The sequence below is a fragment of the Cryptomeria japonica genome, chromosome 1 (assembly GCF_030272615.1).
Source record: "Cryptomeria japonica chromosome 1, Sugi_1.0, whole genome shotgun sequence".
In the NCBI taxonomy this organism is placed as follows: Eukaryota; Viridiplantae; Streptophyta; class Pinopsida; order Cupressales; family Cupressaceae; genus Cryptomeria; species Cryptomeria japonica.
In genome coordinates, this window is record NC_081405.1 from 348,422,250 (window position 1) to 348,442,473 (window position 20,224).

Here is a 20,224-nt window from a genome sequence, read left to right on the forward strand (position 1 = left end):
TTGTCTTGTACTCGCAGATGGGTAGACGTTCAGCATCAGAAGTTGAGAGAACAAGGCATAGCTATGTCTTTTACTTTGGAAGAAAAGCCAGCCGAAGGTGGAGCCAGTGTTAGCGAAGGCAATCCTAATCCTAGGAATTCAGGTGAAGGTAACCTTCGATGTGCCAGTGAGGGCAATCTCCATTCGAGAGGTTCGAAGAGAAAGGAAAGATCAGAAAAGAAAGAGTCTTCCAAGAAAAAGCAAGGTGCCAACAAAGATCAAGAACCAGGTACTTCTTCCAGACCAGAAGATAGAACAGTTCGAGTGGAAGAGTCCATGGAGTCAATGGTACAGAATGATAGACAGGAGGAAGGACAGGCACAGCATGTTTCATCCGATGGATCTCTCCAAGACTATGATTTAGAAGAAGATAACGAAGTAACATCTCCTCCCAGACAAGAAGAAATAGTACATAAAGAAATTCAAGTTCAAGAGACAAGATCGAATATCCCAGATTGGTTGAAGGAAAGATTGACTAAGGTGATCGTAATTGAGGACGAGGACAGTGCAATTGATTTAGAGAGCCTCGTGGGACGTTCACATATGACAACAGAGAAGAAGAAGGCTACAAAGATGTCCAAGATGATTCGAGATGAGACTGGATCTCGAAAACTGCAGATAGCTACACCGGCAGCGGACAAATATGAGGGTGAGATCCTAGCAGAAGACTATCATATACAGACTATTGAGTTAGGACCATCCACAGCAGAGCAGACTTTAGATGATGCCACCGACACATTTGAGGCATTGAAGGACAAGCTTAGAGAAGAAGTAGAAAAGAATAGAAAGCTTGAGAGAGAGGTCGGCGCATGGAGGACATATTTCAGTCACATCAATGAACCTTTGGGACGTCAGGATCCAGTTAGATCACCATTGCAGGCATTGCCCCTTCAATCGATCAATGAAGCAGAAAGATTCAGGAACCTGGTCCAGCGTACATGTAGTTGGATGGATAGATCTCACACGGTGGCCATTGAGTTTGTTACAAGGATGTCGAAGATCACCCATCAGGCTATCCAAGTTCTTGAGATTATTCACAGATTGATGGCAACAGTAGCTGCGTTTGCCCATACCAAGGACGTTGTCATCCCTGTCTTGAAAGTAATAAGACACACATCCAGAAGAATTTTAGCACAAGAGAGGATCTTAGAAGGTGATTCTCACAGTTTGTTTCAGTGGTCAACCTTACTCCATATAAAGAGTGTTCTCTTCGAGGACATCAGTGTTAGATGTGGTCAAGTTGAGGAGGTGATCAATCCGATCCAGGACAGAGTATTTGAGGTACTTCGTACCATTCTTGGCAGAAGGATCGAGGTCGAGACAGATGTGGATTTACAAGAATTTGAGGATAGAATCAAGATCATCTTTCGCAAGGACGTAGATGTTACAGATGAGCAGTATGATCAGATGTATGCCACCATGCTCCTGATTGATAGAACAAAGGAACTTGAACCTACTTGGGACACGGCTCTTCTAGATGCATTTGATCAGGTTATCCACTTAGAAGAGAGTATCAAGAATCTTCCCGAGATTCCAAGCACAGAAATCGAAGGAATCGTGACAAAATTCATTGCATATGCTAAGAAAGAGAATTGGAAAGGGAATAAGATTCTAGATGAAAGGTTGTTACAGATGACATGACATCTTATTTCTCATTGGTTGATACCTCCTAGATTTTTGTGCCAAATTTAATATTTGGCTATGTATTTAATATTGTTCAGTAAAAAGGAGGTCATTTGTAACAAACCCTAATTAGGGTTTAGGTGTCATGATCTTGTCCATTGATTTACTTTCAATCTGGACCTTTCATTGTAACTGGGGATGCTATTTATACCCCCATTTTCATTTCATTTGATAATAGTGAATAGTGTAAGAGATAATAGTTGATAGAAGAGAGATTAGAGTTAGAAGCAATTTTTATTTTGTAGCAAGATTGAGTCTTGAAGAGAGAAATTCAAGCAATTGTTGTATATGATGACTTGGAAATCAATAAAATATTGAAGTTATGGTGTTTTGTTGCAAATTTCTTAAGTTATCTTCATGGTTGTTGGATGTACTTGAATCACGCTCAATCAAAGTAGTTTGTTAATTTGAAAGGCTAAGTGTGAGATTTGATATTTGGTAGGATTCGCAATCCAAACCACTAGCTTCTTGCTGATTTTAGGAACGCCTTGCGTGGTCGACTGGAAAACATTTTGAGTCCTTAACCTTCAAGCATTTTCGTATCTAGGATATGTACCTTCGTAGTAGTGTCCTTGGTCTTTGATGCATTGAACATCATTATTACCTTAGAAGATTGCACTAATTTCAATTGAGTTGTTATCTTATGGCAAAATTGAAGTTGGTTGAGTCTTGCCAAATCTCATTCATGCTAAGTCGTTCATAGGGTTAGGCTAGATTAGACTTCCTTAAACCCTGTCCTTTTGCCATTTTTTGAAAAGTTCCTTTTAAATTAGTAAAATCTTCGAGCCTTTGGAATCCGTAAGACGCCTTGGAGGAAACAGCAAATCACATCATACCACTAAAAAAAGCTTGTCCACACGTGGAGATCCCACTAAAAGAACCTTGGAGTCCATCTAACTGATCCTTTTTGCAGATCTTCAGCAGTTAGAGACTATTTTCTCAAGAGAGGATAAGATGCCTGTCGGTATTTTATTCTGTGTATGATTGTGTATAAAATACACGTCAACAGGTTTGTGAGCAGTTTTCAAAATATTAAAGAAGCATCCATTGAAAGCTACCTTTTGTGCTGTTATACTGCTGCAAACTTTATACTTCATTCTGGGATCCATTTCAGAGGGTTTCAAGGCATATTTTACATGTGAGTTCATAATTTGTAACCTCCAAATTTTATGGGTATTGTTGTTTTAGATAATAGGGGATATTTTATGAACTAGGTTGTCAATATTTTGTGAAAATACTAATTATCTAAGCTGATATAAAAATCTGGAATTTTCAGCTGTGTATTCCCTATGTAATGCTTAGTTTTTAAGTTGAAAATTATTATTGCAATATCTTCTATTTTGCTGCATTATATTGTTGTATCCAGCATTGCAAATATATCAAAAAAAAAAAGCAAAACAAAAACCAACAGGCAGAAATCAATCGTAAATATCTTTACAAGGGGGTGGGATATTATAGTGGTATCAGAGCAGTTTCCTGCCATCCAGCTGGGGTTTGAATTAAATTTTTATTGAGCATACATTTGATACATTTGAGTGCTCAACACTCTTGCATTTTTAGTTTCTTGGTTATCCAGTCAAGAGTTAATTTATGGGTTCACTTAGTGACAAACAAATTGTATCTGATGATTGGAATTGGTTAGCAAAAACAATATATGAACAAGTTGAGAAACTTGGTGAAATTCCATAGTCCGATACATTATGTATTCTTAGAAGGCTGGAAGAAAGTTTGAGTATGGTAGGGAATTCACCTTCAGTAGTGCTTCATATAGCAATGGGTCTTGCAGTGACAGTGTTGGGTGAGCATAGGTACTTGAGGCATAACAATAGTGAGATCGGGCTTGTTGTTTCCCTATGCTACAGTTAGTTCATTAGGATCAAAGTTCCTCAGGCTCCTTATACTGGTAACACCATGAGAGAGGTTTTTTAGCTGATCGTTGATTGTATGATTTGGATTGGAGACATTGGGAGTCCTACCTATGCACGGAAGGTTAAGGTCTTAGAGCTAATGGCACAAGTTAGATCATGTGTTGCCATGCTTGATTATGATTAGCATGATCTTGTGTTGCAGTTATTCAAGCTCTTTGTCCAATCCATTAGTTTGGGGCATGATAGGTATATACAGGACTACATGAGAGATATCATGACTTCCATTGTTAATAACATCGATAATATCTCTCAGCACGTTATGATACTTCTTCTAGCTGTTCATAGGCGAGAAAAATTGACTTCTCGAGCTGCTTACGTTTTGATGTGCAGTGTTTTTGAATAGTGTGAAGACAAGGTGAAACCTTATTTGATTGAGGAGGAGCAAGTACATGAAAAGAAGGTGAGATTTGTGGAGAATGTGGTGATTATTGGCACTCAAGAAGTTGTTATCAGTCATGATAACAAGTCTGATTTTCATGACAGCAGCCTTCCTCTTGAGTATAATAATGATTTGAAAGTCATGGTAAGTTCAGAAGTGTTGTGGGAGTGACCTTGAGTATTGGCACTCATGATACAAGTGTCAAGAATGGGGATTGCATGGGAATTTTGACTCATAACAGTTCTGATTTACATGACAGCAATGGCGAAACTTTGCATCAGCATGAGTCGGTAGTGACTACACGTGCAAGATGCTACTATTGAGTTGTCGCATGAATGTACTCAGGAATTAGGTACTAATGATGCATTGCATGTTGTGGATCCATGTCATGATGAGTCTGATTTCTCAAATCAGGCCTTAGAAAACAAGTTAGAAAATTCATTTGTTGGCATTGAATCTCAGGATCATGCTCTGGATGGTGATACAGTTACATTGGGAGTGGAAGTGTGTGAAGATACTGTCATAACAGCAGCTTCTACCTTGCGAGTTGAGCCATCCCACAAGGCACATAGCACGAGTACCTTAGATTATTGATGTGTGCACAGTTGATTGCACACGCGATGCTTCTTATCATGAGTTGGGCAATGTTGATACAACTTTATATCACAGTGCAAACTTTGTTTTCAAAGAGCTTGCATTGGAGTCATTGTTGATGTGTTTTTTAGGCACAATCAAACACATAATAAAATACCCAAAAGTAACTTATCCGCTCTTGAGCAAAATCTTCCCAAATGCTAAACTATGTGATTAATTGGAAGACTCCAAGGTTCCTAATGTCGGGTCACGACTTGTGGATAAGCACAGTTGGCCGTTGTGATTGTTGTTCCTCCAAGGGGCCTTACATACTTCTTAATGATGAATGTCTAACTTTCAAGGAAGGATATTCAAATGATATGCAATGTAGCTGACTTACTACTACTTCTAAATGTTTGATAAAAAAGTGCAAAAGTTGAGGGTTGAGGAATACTATACTACGCCTAGGAATGTAAGGATGGAGGATGACCTCTAGTGAAATTCTACTATTCTTTGCTTCAACATGCAAGAACATCTATGCAAAGGCTAATGCAGTCTTCTAAGGAAGTTAGATGATTTTCATATCATTACCAAACATAGACACCATTAATTTAATGCATATCAATGATTGAATAACAATTGAATTTAAGCACATACAAGGATTTTGGCTGACTGCACAAGGCGAATTCGCAATCAACAAACTGCAAGTGGTGTGGATTATGAGTTTCACCAAGATTCATACACAACATTCTATCATTCAACTTAAAATACTTAAACAAAATCTAAAACTTGAATTGAGAATATGAATAACCATGCAACTGCTTCAAAGATTAAATAGAAACACCATACTTCAATGTTTTTATTAATCCAGCAGCAAAATAGCAACAATTCTTCAAGTCTCTCTCTTTACAAATGAAAAAATGGAAGCTTATATAGAGCTCCAAAAGAATGAATGGCCGAGATTATTCTAAAATCAAAGGCCAAGATTAAATGATTTAAGCCCTAATCAGGGTTTCCAACCAATTTTACTAAATACTAAGTAACAAAAATGGAGCATTATCTTTATCATCAACAATGAGGAGCAAGAAACAATAAGAAATTTGAATGAGAACTAATCTTCTAGCAGATCTTCTTCTAGAACCTTGTTTCCTTTATCCCTTTCCTTGATTCAGTATGCAACGAATCTAGACATGATTGAATCGAGTTCTTCTATGGCGACACTTGGCAAAGCGTCTAGTTGCAGATCTACCATGTCCAACTAATCAGAACAAGCCTCAAGAGTTTTCTCCCACTTTGTTTGCCTTCTTTGGAAGTGATTGATGAAGATCATGAGTGAAAGGATATCATTCAACTAGCCTTCTTGAACTGACTCTAACCCCTGGAACTAGGCACTCTTTACCTTCTTTAACTCTTCAAGATCTAAACCATCTTTTTCATTCATTTCCTATCCTATTAACTTCTCCAATGCTGCAAGGATCCTTGATTGAATGCCTTTAATTGATTCCTCCATCCTTTCATACTCTCCTTTTACTTTATCAAGTGTTGTCTTTATCATCATCAAAGAGCTATGCCAACGATGGAAGTCATAAATGTTACCCTCTTGGATTATAACATCTTGTACCATTACTCAAGTCGAAGTATATCGCAACACCTTGAGATGAGCAATCATCTTATCTTGTGCCATTGGGACGTCCTCCCACTGATTTTGCATGCTTTGAAACCTCCCTCTAAACATTACCACTTCATTATATATTCTCACCACCTCTTGTAGAAACTCTTCCGCTTGCTTTGAGATATATTCCATCCATCTCTATAATCCTTGGTTTGAATTTCGCATTGCTTCAAGATTCTCAAATGGCTCCTGGGAGATGGAAGGAGGTGGGACAAATGTTTCATCTTCTTGTCTGATAGATTTCACTAGGCTTTGTATGTACTCCTTCAATCTTGCATTTTCTGCTTCTACCTTAATCTTATTTTCTTCTACTTTGTGAAGCCTTTGTCGAATGGATATGAGATTATCCCCCACCTCTTGAAACTCTTGTTCTTCAGTAGTGTGTCCAAGGTCAACTTTTTGTACTTCATACTCCATGGCGGTGATCTTATCTCTGGGCTTGTCAACGGTAGGGACTGCTATTGCCTATTTGTAGTATGCGTGATCCTAAATCATCCCTAGAGATGTGGGAGGACTTTGCCTTCTTCTGTTCCTTAGCTTGATTAATCCTTGCAAAGAAATCATCTATGCCTCCAATAGGTTTAACTTCTACACTTGCTTTCTTTTTCATCCTTTAGTCAATCAAGAACCGTAGACAATTCTATCCCTTCTTCCAATCGGCTCTCTACTAACTTCCTTCAAGGTTGAAATGGTTGCTTCATCTTGATTCCCGCTTATGCTTTGATTATGACCTTATAGATCTTCCATCATGATTATTCTTTCTTCTTCCACACAATTCGGAATTGGTGATGTTCTATCTTGGACACAAGTAGGTTGTTCTACCCTTTGCTCATTTCCCAAGTTGCCTTCTTCAATTGAAGTTCAGTTCATTTCTAACTCTCCTACCAAGGAAGTACTTGTGATTGAAGAGGTAGTGTTGGTCTTCAACTTGTTTCTTCTGGATTCAGCACTAGCAACTTCCTTTCTGACACTTGTATTCTTTCTTTTCTTGGAGGCTTGAACTTCTCCTTCACTATTTACTTCTTCATTGCTCTTCATTGCTTCATCTTTTGTAGAGGAGGAATCTCATCCATCTTGCCATATGTGAGTGATATCCCCTGGCTCCTCAAGTTATTGATTTGCTGTTCAATCCACCATCATGAGTTGTCCAACACATCTTTCATTAATGTATTGATATCAGTGAGTTCAGGTTGAGACCCACTAGGTGTTAAGATAGATTTATCCTCTTCTTGTTTGTATTGTGGCAATACTTGTTCTCCTTCATCTTCAACTTGATCTGGAATTGGGAAGATGTTACATTTCTTGATGAAGTCGATTGACATCCTGGACCACATCTTCTCTCTAAACCCAAACTCATTTACAAGATTTGGCCAATAGTCTTCCATATCGATTCTTTGTTTAAACCCTTTTCCTCCAATGGTAGGCATTCTGTTGTAAGGATCAAAGTGTGATCTTTGTTTGTAGACACCCAGTTGATAGAACTCCAAATCTATGTTTGTTGTCTCAGCGGCCTTGGCTGAATAACATGTTTCCATCAGTTTACCAATTGAGATAGGGTATGAAATTCCTTGCCTTCCTTACTCCTTTTGGATGAAATCAAACTCCGTTAGCTGCCTTACTACTTCAAGTAGTACCATCCTATCAGTAGGATATCGTGGAAGACGATACAGATGGTATGAACATCCTTGAATCCTGATGTATGAGAAGGTGGGGAATTTTATGAACCACGAACCAAACTTTTCTACCAACGCCATTACTCCTTTAGATAGTCTCATGTGGAGTCCTCCTTGCAACAACCGAGTGAGATACATTGTGAATACATCATTGACTCTCCTAAAGTGTTTCTTTTCATGTAACCGTAGCTGAGGATAGCAATCATAAACCTTGAGCTGACCTTTTTTGATGCCTACCTCTCCCTTGCATATCAACCCTTTATACCTTATGTGCCTAGCCAAAGCATACACTACATAGGAGCTCATGTAAAATGTTTTTGTTCTATCCAATTCTCTCAGCTGTATGTCTAAGTTATTACTAATTAACTTAGCCCAATTTATTATCTTCAAGCCTAGGGAAACATCTTCCACATAACAAAACATCCATACCTCAAATATTGCTCCTTGTGGACACCCCATGATCCTATTCAGCAAGAACACCATGCCACCATACTCCTCTTTGAAATCAGATTATATAAACTTCTTTGGTATCTTGGATTGTGGTTTCTTGGGTCCATTCATCCAGTCTAAAGTGATGTGGTTCATACATCTTCCCGATGCCTTTTCAAAGAAAGCTTCTGATTCTTGCCTGGTCAGTTCAAACTTCAACCATCCCATCATGGTGCAGGATACCAAACGTTTCTCCGATTGCTTCCTCTGTAAGGTGTGCTAAGACCATTCCGTTGGATGCTACTATAGTCCTTTCTTCGGGGTTATAGTGTTTTGCACATTCCACCATCAATTCACTGCATTGGACTGCGGGTGGGAAGCCAGCAACTTGACAAATTTCATTCTTGATCATGTTGGTTGCCATGGGAGAAGGCATTTGTTCACGTGTGCCAAACATCCTCCTCTTGAACTTTGTGTGGTGATTTCATCTCCCTTATTTCCTAGCGAATTTTATCTCATCTAACTTGTATCTTTCTAACCTCTTGGTTGCTTAAATTCGCCTTAATCGACCCTCAAGTGTAGATGTTTCATTTCGATTTTACTTGCTTGAGTGTCTTTTCCCACGATCTTGGGTTAATTTACATCTTCTTCTACCGACTCACATCCTTGGAAGTTCGGCTTTGAGACTTTTCAACTCCCATCCTTGTGCCTTAATATTTTCATTCTTCATCTTCCTAAGGAGTTAGTTGTTCTTTATCCTTAGATGCAAATTGACCTCTTTCCTTTTAGCGTTTATTTCCCTTCTAAGGAAGATCGACTTCCTATCCCTTGAGGTTGTTCTTGAATCTCCTTCTCATCATTGGGAGTTAAGTTTTTAATAGGCATTTGGTTTCTAACCAACATAAGTTGATCTACAGGAGGTTAAAATGTTCTTCATCGATCTTCCTAGGTTTATTCACAATTGCTTCCTCAGCATTGAAGGTTGAAATTTGAACTTGAAGACTGTTGTGAGACTGAATTGCTACTGGATCAAAACCCTATATGACTAAAGCAACTAAACCAATCAAGCGAAAAGGGGTGGACCCCATTTGCGATGGGGTGATGTGTGGCGAAGTCACAACAGTCGGGAGTTTCAGAGACCTCATCATTTGGTTGGGCAACTTAAGGTCAATGATAGCATGATTGTCATAGCCATAGAGCACTTTGATGTTGCTCATCAGATGTGGGCTATGCTTGGTTGGCGTACTCCTATGTCAGATGAGCACGGCGATAGTGGCATTTCCCTTGCAGAGTTCCATGCACTACGAGAGGCCATTGGGATAATGAAATAGAATTACTTGCAATTACTTGTTGATAGGGATTATCTTCTTGAGTGGGATTGCACTTGCTATGATGCACTGAAGGGAAAGGAGGAGGAGGTTGATGAGCTCATCCATGAGCTTGAGGTGATTATGGACTCATTGAAGAGCACCCAGTTGGCCCTTCAGGAGTCACAGTCACAGGTTGAGGAGCTTACCGTGGTGTTGAGATTAGCACAATCTTCACCATCTACGGATAGAGTTGAGTTTTCTAAAGCAGCACTTGGTGATGAGTTTACACCCATGGGTTGTAGTGGTGGACATGTTGAGGATGAAGCTACATCCATCACAGATTTTGGTGCAGTAGGCTCAGATGGGATGAGTGTTTGGGTTGAGAACAGTAGAGAATCACTTGTTGCATCAGGTTCTCTCGAAGTCAGTACTATGACAAATGATGCAAGTCAGATTGCTGATAGCTCTTCTGTGGCAGTGGTGGATTCTCCCGAGAGTTGTGTGTTAGTACACGATGTTACTCCATCATCTTCACAGAGGACTCGCAGAGTGTCATCTGGTTGGGAGTATGGCTCTCATGTAGATTTTGTGCATGAGCAGGTTTTTGCAAAGGAATAGGAACTCCGAAACTTGGAATGGGGATTGACTGATTGGGATTTTTTCTTTTGAGTTTGAGCAAGCAATTGCTTCATTTTCTCTTCCTCATACCTTACTTGTGCCTCCATCTGAGCTTGAAAATCACTCTCTTCTTGCTGCAAGTTATACTCCTATTCTCTCTTGATTCCGTTAAACTATTTTGTGAAATCAAGCAATATGTTTTTGATGTTTGCAATCTCCATTTTTTCATCATTTTGGAGCTGGTTAGGAAGGCAATACTGCTGATTTGGAACAAAATAGTTTACTTGAGACTGATTGTAAGCATGGGTAGGCTGCCAAGAAGGCTAAGCAGGGGTGGGTGGGAGGTAAGCATGATGTAGCAGGGTTGTCTAGGATAAAATAAGCAACGTTTTCAGTTCGATATGGATAATATGAAGGCCCAAAAGCTGTGTTCTTATGGGCTATTGAATGGCCAATAAGGATAGAGTGAGAAAACCAAATATGGGCTATTGAATGTTCTTATGTTGCATGAACGGGAAATGTGACAAAATTGGAAACATATGTGTTATTAAATGTAGGTCTTAAATAGAGATTTTAGGAGCTAGGTACATTCCACAATACTTAAAGAGTCTTTTGTTATGTTGAGTCAAAGTACTTATGAGAAAAAATAAATAAAACATGTCTCTATTATCATGCAAGGAGTTGTTGAAGAGAATTTATGACTTGCAAAGCAATTGTGTTAACTTGTGATCATCATTGATTCATACATAATGTGGAGTCCTTCGAGGAACAGATTCAATTTTTCTTAAGTTGAAAGAGTCAATAACCAGCACTCCTACGCGTAGTTGGAAAGATCGTTGAAGGATTTGAAGGCGAGAATGAAGGAAGGTGTGACTTGGGTGCCAAAAAGAGTTTGATATAAACAGGGATAGCCGGTATAACTTTTTTTAACATCAAGATTCTCTCAACAAAGGAAAGCCACCTCCTTTTCAATGATTGCATTCTCTTTTTACATTTTCCCAGAAGAGGATTCCACATTGCTACTCTTCTTGGACAGGGGAATAATGAGATACCAAGATAGTTGGAAGTGTTCCAATTGTGACTCCTAAAATTTTTGAGTCCTTGGTTTGTTGTTGATAAATTAGATTTCAGATTTCTAGTGTTTATTGTTTCATTTGTAGCTTTGGAGTAAATCTAAAGGTCTCCCACTTTTTTTTCTCTTCTGTTGTAGCTTCACCAAATAAAATCATATCATTAGCGAGTTGCTGATGTGCTATTGCATTGACTCTGTCTGTGATGTTTATTCATTTTCATATAGTTCTAGAATTTCCCTTTTGTATAGTGAAGCCAAAAGTCTTTACCATTATTATGAAAATGAAGGAAGATAAGGATTCTCTTGCCTTAATTATCTTAAAGGAGTCGGAAAAACAAGCTGGATTTCTGTTGTGTAGGATGGAAAAATATGGACTTGAAATACTATTCCCACCATTGTTTACATAAAATCATTATTTAATGATCTTGATCGTAAATCTTTAGTCTACTATGTCATATGCTTTGTGCATACCATCATTTACAATCAGCCTTCTCTCATTGGAAGCCGTTTTCTTCTTCCAAAATTAGATCAAGGATCATCAATTTCAGCCAGTTCACCATATACTTCAAAAATGATCTTGTAGATTGTGTTGCATAATGAAATAAGCTCAAAGATAGTAAAGGAGGATTTTTTTCTTTGGGATTACCACGATGAAGGTATTGTTTAAAATTTTCTTTGACTGCTCTGCCACTGCCCATATGTCTTTTTGTATTATTCGCCAACATTTATGATAAAAAAACACTAGAAACCCACCAAGTCTTGGCACCTTATCCAAATGAAGTTGAGTGACTGTCAATTTGATTTTCTCTTCTATGAAAGGGGCAATTAATTTTTTTATTTTGGTCATTGGAAACCAATTTGGGTATATTCTCTAGCAATTCTCCTAGATTGGAAGGTGGAAATATTTTATACGTAGCATCATGAGGTATTTTCTAGGCATCCATGACTTATTTATTAGGTTCAGCTTTGCTATAAATGGTTATATCGTTACGCCAATTGGGGAGTACTTCTTTAAAGTATAAAAAATGTGCTATTAAGTTTATTCATCTGCCTAATTTAATTGTTCGGTAGTAATGATCAACACTTTTAATGCCTACAATTGGGCAGCCTAGAAAATTATGTAATATTGTATTTTTTGATTATGCAGAAAACTGAAAATAAATAATAGAAACAAAGTAAACCCTACTCATTTATATATGGAAATAGAATTGTAGTCAGCGTACAATGTGTATTGTTAGATAATATTGGTTATCTGACTATGTATTAATTATTCATATTAAGTTGTTTGTCATTCTCGAGTAGTTGTAAGTGTTGGTTGGTTGACGGTTGTGTTTCTCTTGGCAACCGTTGGGTCCTTTAAATATATTGTGTATCATCAAGGAAAGTAGTAGGATCTTAGTCAGATCAACGCCAAGCCATGGCTGATCATTTCAGGTCTCCTTCTGTAATAAATTCATGTGCAAATAAAGATACATTTTACTCCTGTATGTGGCATGCATTGTCATCTTTATTACTACTTCATTTATTTAATTTATCAGATATTACAGTAAACAAGAATGTTAAGAAGTTAATTAGAAATGCTAGCAATCTGATATGATGTTAGGTTTGATCATTAAATGATAATAATAATAATAAGTGAAGAAAAATTAATTAAGGCCTAGAAAGCTTGGAAATTAACATGTAATACCAGATCTGATTTGTAGCAGATTTTATGTTGACAACAATCAATAATCAACAATTTAGCATTTATGTCAATGTACGAGTCAATGATGGACTCAAGCTCCCATAATCACATGCAAAACTAAAGATAGCCTTTCACAAGAGAGTAGCAAGAGGATGAATTCTTGATTATGGATGCAAAAATAATACAATGATACCAATACAAAGGTTGCATAGAGTATGTGAGAGGCCTTGCTTATATAGGAAAGGTCATGAGATAGAACAACATAACATTATTACAAGTTTCTTAATCATGACGTAAGATGCAAAAAGGAAATAACCGAAAGAGGCCCTAAGCAGATCTAAGTAAGTTAGTGTGAATAGGATCTAAGAGGTAAACTAGTTAGGTAATATGCCTTGTTCACACCAATAGACAGCATTCAATATTGACAACAATCAACAATCAACAATCAACAACTTAGCATTTACGACAGCATTTAATAGATCAGAAAATGGATGCCAAATGACAAGAATTCACTTGCAACTATTGATGTTTCCACTTACAAGTAACTGTACAACCTGTAAGGCTTGCATAAACCCTTCGAAATGTTTGAAATGCTGATTGCACAGCCTACACAAGCAGGTGCTGGGCTGGAAATAACCATGCAGAAATAAAATCTGTTGATTTATTGCTGGCACAGCATAGAAATAGCCTTAAAAGGTGTATGGAACTGCTGTGATAAGGGAGCAGGCATGACAACATGTATGGCTGCTGGTAGAAGATATGGTGGTAGCTGATGGAGGTGAAAAGTGGCACTAAAACTCTGCTTGTAATTAATGTGGCAACTTGTAAAATCTGGTGCAACAATATGAATGCATGAAACTCCAACCAAAAAAATACTGATATGACTGCAATTGGCTGTTTCAAATCAAGCACATCAATGAATGAGCTTGAAAGTTGAAACTGTTGAATCTTTGATAATAATGCCAACTTGATAGCATAAAATGATTTACTTGAAAGTACAAATTGAAATATCCGCAATCTTGATCCATGAGTAGAATCGTCACAAATGGATATGAGGGTTATTGTCACCAAATCCAAAATTGAATTAAAAAGAGTTTTCATCCTTTGGAATTCACCAACCAGGGGTTTTTGCCTTTTGAGTGTTGAAATTTGAAAATTGAATTCAATAATGACAAGAGTGGATGACTTAATTTGGGTGCTTCCCTCTCCTGTATAGGCAGCCTCTAATTGGGCCCTTTATTATTTTACTTTTTGTCTCTAACTGAAAAAGGTACTTTTTAAATAAAGAAATACATAGGCCTATGTACATCCATTCAGATGGTTGTCTATAATAAATTATAAATTGCCCTTTTTGAAAGATTTTTGGGCCCAAATTACAATGCTATTGTGAAATTATTTACTTTAATTTGGCCCTTAGCCTATGGGAAATAGAAATAGGCTACAGCTCTTCAATTAATTCCTTTATTCGTAGGAAATAGAAGGGGTTGTGACATAACCCTGCCTTAATCATCTTGAAGGATTCGAAGAAACTAGCTCGATGTTTGTTAGGTAGGACTGAGGATTCTGTACTTAAAGTACAAGCATAAATCCATTCCTTAAAAAAACTATTTTTTCCATGATCTTGATCAGAAATCTCTAGTCTACTCTATCATATGCTTGGTATATGTCAATATTTACAATCATGCTCTCCTCACTTCTTGTTTTTAAGAAGCCTATGGCTTCATGGGTGATTATTATTCCATCTAGGATTTCTCACTTATAGGAAACTGTTCACTCCCTACCATGTGGATTCTTAGACTACCAGAAATAAATAGAAAATAACAGGTACACGAATAGTAACAACATATATAATTCACAGAACAATTATGGCAGAAAGATATAAATTTTATTCCAGCATGTAAACTGGATACAACAACAGTGATCCTATTCCCGTTACAATGTAACATATATATACCACTCGGCGGTTGGCCAAGATACCAACCGTCGGCAACTACCAACTAACCCTACAGGAACATTACATTGCCAATTATTAAAACTAACATAACAAAGTATTATTTAACGCGACATATTTGCCGTCTACAAAAACTACTTTGTTCTTCTAAATTTAGATCAAAGATCATCATTTTCAGCTAGTTCACTGTAGCCTTCAGAATGATCTTGTAGAATGTTTTGCATATAGAAATAGGCCTGATGTTAGTAAGGGAGGATATTTTTCTCTCTTTGGGGTTAGTATGATGAAGTTATTGGTCAAATATTTCAACATTTTTCTCTCTTTCCTTGACTTCGTTGCTGCTCTTATGTCTTTCCTTATTATTCCCCAGCATTTCTAGAAAAAAAGCACTACAAACGCAGCTGGTCTTGGTGCCTTATCAAGATGAAGTTGAGTGATTGCCAATTTGATTTCCTCTTTTGTGAAGGTGGCAATTAAATTCCTTATTCTGTTCATTGGAAGCCAGTTTGGGTATATTCTCTAATAATGCTCCTAGATTATAAGGTGGGAAAATTTATTTGTAGCATCATGCGGTATTTTCTAGGCATCCATGGCTTATTTATTAGGTTCAGCTTTGTTATTAAGGGTTATAGTGTTATATTATTATGCCACTTTGGGGTTTTTTCTTGGAACTATAAAGAATGCTATAGCTCTATCCGTTTCACTACTTCACTTGTCTGAAAGAAATGATCCACTCTTGTGAGAAAAGCTTGGATAGAACATGCTTCTTTTTGCCATCAAAATTTTCAAGTTTTGACATGTTGAATATTTTTGGTATTGGAGGTGAGGCAAAGGTTTTATGAGTATTTCATCATATAGCTTCTTCGACAGTTTGCTCTTTTTGATAGTCTTTTCCATACTTTAGGATTGACTTTGATTCTGCATTTGCATAATACACATGAAGGCATTCAATTTTAGGCAGTGAAGTCCAATATATTCGTGGTTACATACTGTTCTAGCAACTGAAATTCAGATACTCACCAGCACAACAGTACACACAGTTCTAATTTTTAGAGTGAAACTTAAAATATTGAGTTACAAATGGAGTTGAAATGACTATATTAATGTCAACAGCTAAATATTCCAGAGGACTTTTAAAAATAAGTAAATCATATTTTTTTTCTTTTTTTGGAAAATCATCATATATGAGGATTGCAACCTCATTAATGAAATGGCAGCAAATTCTCATTCTATTCTGCAATTTCTAACTACTTCTAAGGAGTCCTTTTCTACTAACAAATTTTTTTTTTTATGCATAGATTATTTATTTCTTAATGTTCCATATACACAAGCATCTAGTAACTGTAAGTTTAACTAGTAAATTCTTCTTTGAGACAAATTCTAGCAATCAATAGTTTGAGAACTAGTTTTTGTTCATTCACTATTTTAGTGTAACTAATTGTATGCTTCCATGCAGGGCGTGCTGTTATCAAGGCTGCTGAAAGTGGGGCTTCTTTTCCACTAAAAAGGAGAGACCAAATGTTAGACTATACTCTAACATTAATGGCTGGAGATGGTTCTGAGAATCTGACAGATTCTAATCTTGAACTTCTTCATACACAGGTGAGGATCACTGTAGTCCATAGAATACAGCAAACATATTTCAATTCCCATAGAGGTCAGTTTTAGGATTTTTTTGGTTCTGTTGAAGTTAATTTCTAATGTCAATAGACTGGAAATACTGAAAATCAGCAATATTGGTTGTGATGTTGTTCTCAGACTCTTGCTCTGAATACATGCACTACTCTAGTTTCTGTAGAGCCAAAGCTGATATTTGAAACGAGGAATCATATTCTCAAGGTAATATGATATTAATGAATGCCACAAGATGGACTGTTATAATGGACTTATTTTGTGTACCTTCTTGTTTACCCAGGGTTATTTTGACTTCTGACTTATTATAACTCAATTGTTTATTCTGCTGCTCTGACAGGCAACACTTGGATTTTTCACCCTGCCAAATGATCCTCCTGATGTGGTTGATCCTCTTATTAACAATCTTATTACTTTGCTTTGTGCGATACTACTTACAAGGTATAACTTTTATGTAGATCTTATCATTCGGTAGAAATAGTAACAATTATTTGGAGCTATATAGCTCTTTTAACTTGACAATGCATGGAGTTTTGAGAACAAATTTATAATTAAGTTCTCAAATTTTATCCAAAGTTTGTCCTATTTTGCCAGTATTAAATTCCTAGTATCAACAGTTTGGATCACACTCCGTGATCCATGATACCAAAAATCTCTGCACAATTGACAAAAAGAACACTGTTAAATTCTATTATGGACTAGAAATATCATATCTCTTGGTAATAAACTCAATTTTAATATTGTCAGACATATTAGGTCAGAAGATCATTTTGAGTCTACTATTTAGTATTAAAAATTTTCAATTGATATCAAAACTTGAAGTTCATATGTATTGAAAATCTGAACTCAAATTTTTGGTTTATGAAGTGCATTGAACTCTAATTTTGATCTATATTAGAAGGAACTTAGTAATAGGTTGCATTATTTCAGTAATATGCATGTTTTTGAAGAATATTTCAAAAATATTATATATTTTCAATGTTCAATAAATTTGCTGAGTTTTTTGTTAAATCAAAAGTTTTAAATTTTTTTGGGTCACCCGAGTAATTGCCGAGTCCAAATTTTTGAACTATGCTTTGGATCACCTCATTACCATCTTTGAATGCTAATTTGATCTGGTAGGTGGGTGGAGTTCCAGACCATTTATATTGTGAAGTTATAAGTGCTATTTCGAGTTTTAATAAGCTAAGTAAGATATCTCAACATAAAAAATTGTAATACAATGTAATAACCACCCTAGATTTAGAAAAAAAAATTGGACAATATGAAAGTTCAACATAAACATGCAGCCAATGATATTTCTGCTGTTATAATTGCTGATAAGGATTACAAAGCTGATACATGTGCTGATATCAATGGCACTGTGCAAGTCACTTTCCCCAAATTGCCCAAACCCATAATACCCAATGCCCAAACAGTGAACAATAGTGAAATACCTTGAGATAGAGGCTGGAATAGTCATAGTATTAGTAAGTCAGATAGACATTATATAGATGCTGTATACTCCATTACAGGTCTAAAAACATTGGTTGCAGGTCTGATGCAAGGTTGTTACAGGTGAAACAGCCACGCAAAACAACGTAAAACACCTCCAGACAGGCAGAATACATCTCCTAAGGTTGTTCATCAGCCTTAAATACACTCAGCACCACAAACCAACTTCAGAGGCAAGAGAAGTATCAATTCGAAGTTCGGATATTATTTTCCAGAACTATTTCAGGTCTGGAAAATGATTATTGCAGGTTAAATCAGCTACACAGAATGCTATAATACTCCTCCATTCTTGCAAAGAACCCCCAAATAGTCGATCAGCAACATCCACCTTCAATGCCACCTAAAAGCTATTGAGGATCATTAAATGATAGACAAAACATACCCAACAGTTCTGAAAATCATGTACAGCTGTCTGATGGTCAAATAATTTCACCAAACTCCCACTTTTCCATTAAAGACCAACTTCAAACTTGTCCAAAGAACAAGGTTAATACCCAACACCACTGAAGAGGTCATAAACCCATAAAAATTGAAGTTGAACCATACCCAACTTCACATGTCAGGCCTAAAAGTCTGTAGCAGCATGGATGATGAGCAGTATGCCCCCCTTATTGGCATTGAATCACCAAAATTTCAACCACCAACTAGTGCCAAAAGTCACCAGTGAACAAGGCATCCCAAATCAGCAATGCGGAGGTCTTCAAAAATTAGCACTTAGAAGGACAAAGTCACACACCAAACTCCAACTATCTTGTAGGTATGGTATGCACGTACTAGCAATTTACCCAATTTGAAATCAAAACAAAAAATTCACCCTAATGGAGTCACTCAGCTATAAGAAACACATTGAATGCAACATTTGAAGATGTTGGAGCCATATCACAACTTTCCCTGCAAGATATGGGTGGTTATGCCAGCTAGGGCAAACACCAAAACTCAGAATAAACATCCAGACTAAATGTCAAAGTCTCTACAAAAAACAGCAAACTCCATTGAAACTCCAATGTGGTTTTTGAAGTGAAACCACCATAAACCAGATAGGGAGGATCTTTCACCACTGAAATCAGCAAACTCTAGAGGATTTCATCCTCAGTTTTTTGACAATACAAATTCTCTATAAAATGCAGAAGAGAAAATTAAATTCATCAATAATACATATAATGAGATCTCAACATCCTTTTATAACTTTTTAAAGCAACAAGATATTACTTTTTTCTTATGTGCTCCAAAAATTTCTTTATAAAATAAAATAATTAACTTTAAGGATGTAATATCCCCCGTCCTTTTTGCCCTTATCTTTTAATTTGACTTGTTTGACATTTTGTCAAACACTTGGCATGTATCTATCATAAAGTCTGATTTTCTAAGTTTTGATTGTGTTTGATGTATGTTTACAATGCCAAACACAGAAGAACATACAAAATTGATAACAGAGAGAGCATAAACCAAAACAACAATTTCTCACTATTAACTTCACTTTATTATCGTCATATCATATCTGAGTGCAATGTTTTTCAGGTCTGTTACAGTAATTTTCAGTCATATAATACCCAAAGAAATGTGTCAACAACATGCAAATGCATTTCATGGACGGATAATCAACATACACGAAGTTCAATGTGTCTTTTAGGCACAATTTGATGACATGAATGGCTGAAGATAATGTCTGAAATTCCTTATGCAGGTCTGATATTTTGTGCCCTTTGTCTAAAGATTATGACAGCTAAAAATAATCCCAAACTCCTTCAAAGATATGTGTCCAAGCCTAGGAATAGGGTGCTGAAACCCTAGATGCAAGATGTGTCAATGAAGTGCCAAGTAGATCATCAAAGTCTTGTAGACAACAAACTTATGTGTCACTGTAGCAACACTATTCATGTACTGTTCACGTCACTGTTTACAACACCATTCATGCACTGTTTGATGTATGTTTACAATGCCAAACACACAAGAACATACAAAATTGATAACAGAGAGAGCGTAAACCAAAACAACAATTTCTCACTATCAACTTCACTTTATTATCGTAATATCATATCTGAGTACAACGTTTATCAGGTCTGTTACAGTAATTTTCAGTCATATAA

The 20,224-nt window shown here is 36.7% G+C and overlaps 1 protein-coding gene across 11 annotated transcripts in view; it reads left to right on the forward strand.

Annotated features, from left to right (window-relative positions):
- LOC131069149 (protein SHOOT GRAVITROPISM 6) overlaps nucleotides 1–20,224 on the forward strand; it is a 381,540-nt gene that overhangs the window by 267,404 nt on the left and 93,912 nt on the right. For all 11 annotated transcript variants that reach the window (XM_058004502.2, XM_058004498.2, XM_058004497.2 and 8 more), the window contains 3 exons: nucleotides 16,468–16,613; nucleotides 16,770–16,850; nucleotides 16,984–17,084. In XM_058004502.2, the coding sequence (XP_057860485.2) occupies nucleotides 16,468–16,613; nucleotides 16,770–16,850; nucleotides 16,984–17,084 (328 nt within the window). The remainder of the gene's footprint in view (nucleotides 1–16,467; nucleotides 16,614–16,769; nucleotides 16,851–16,983; nucleotides 17,085–20,224) is intronic.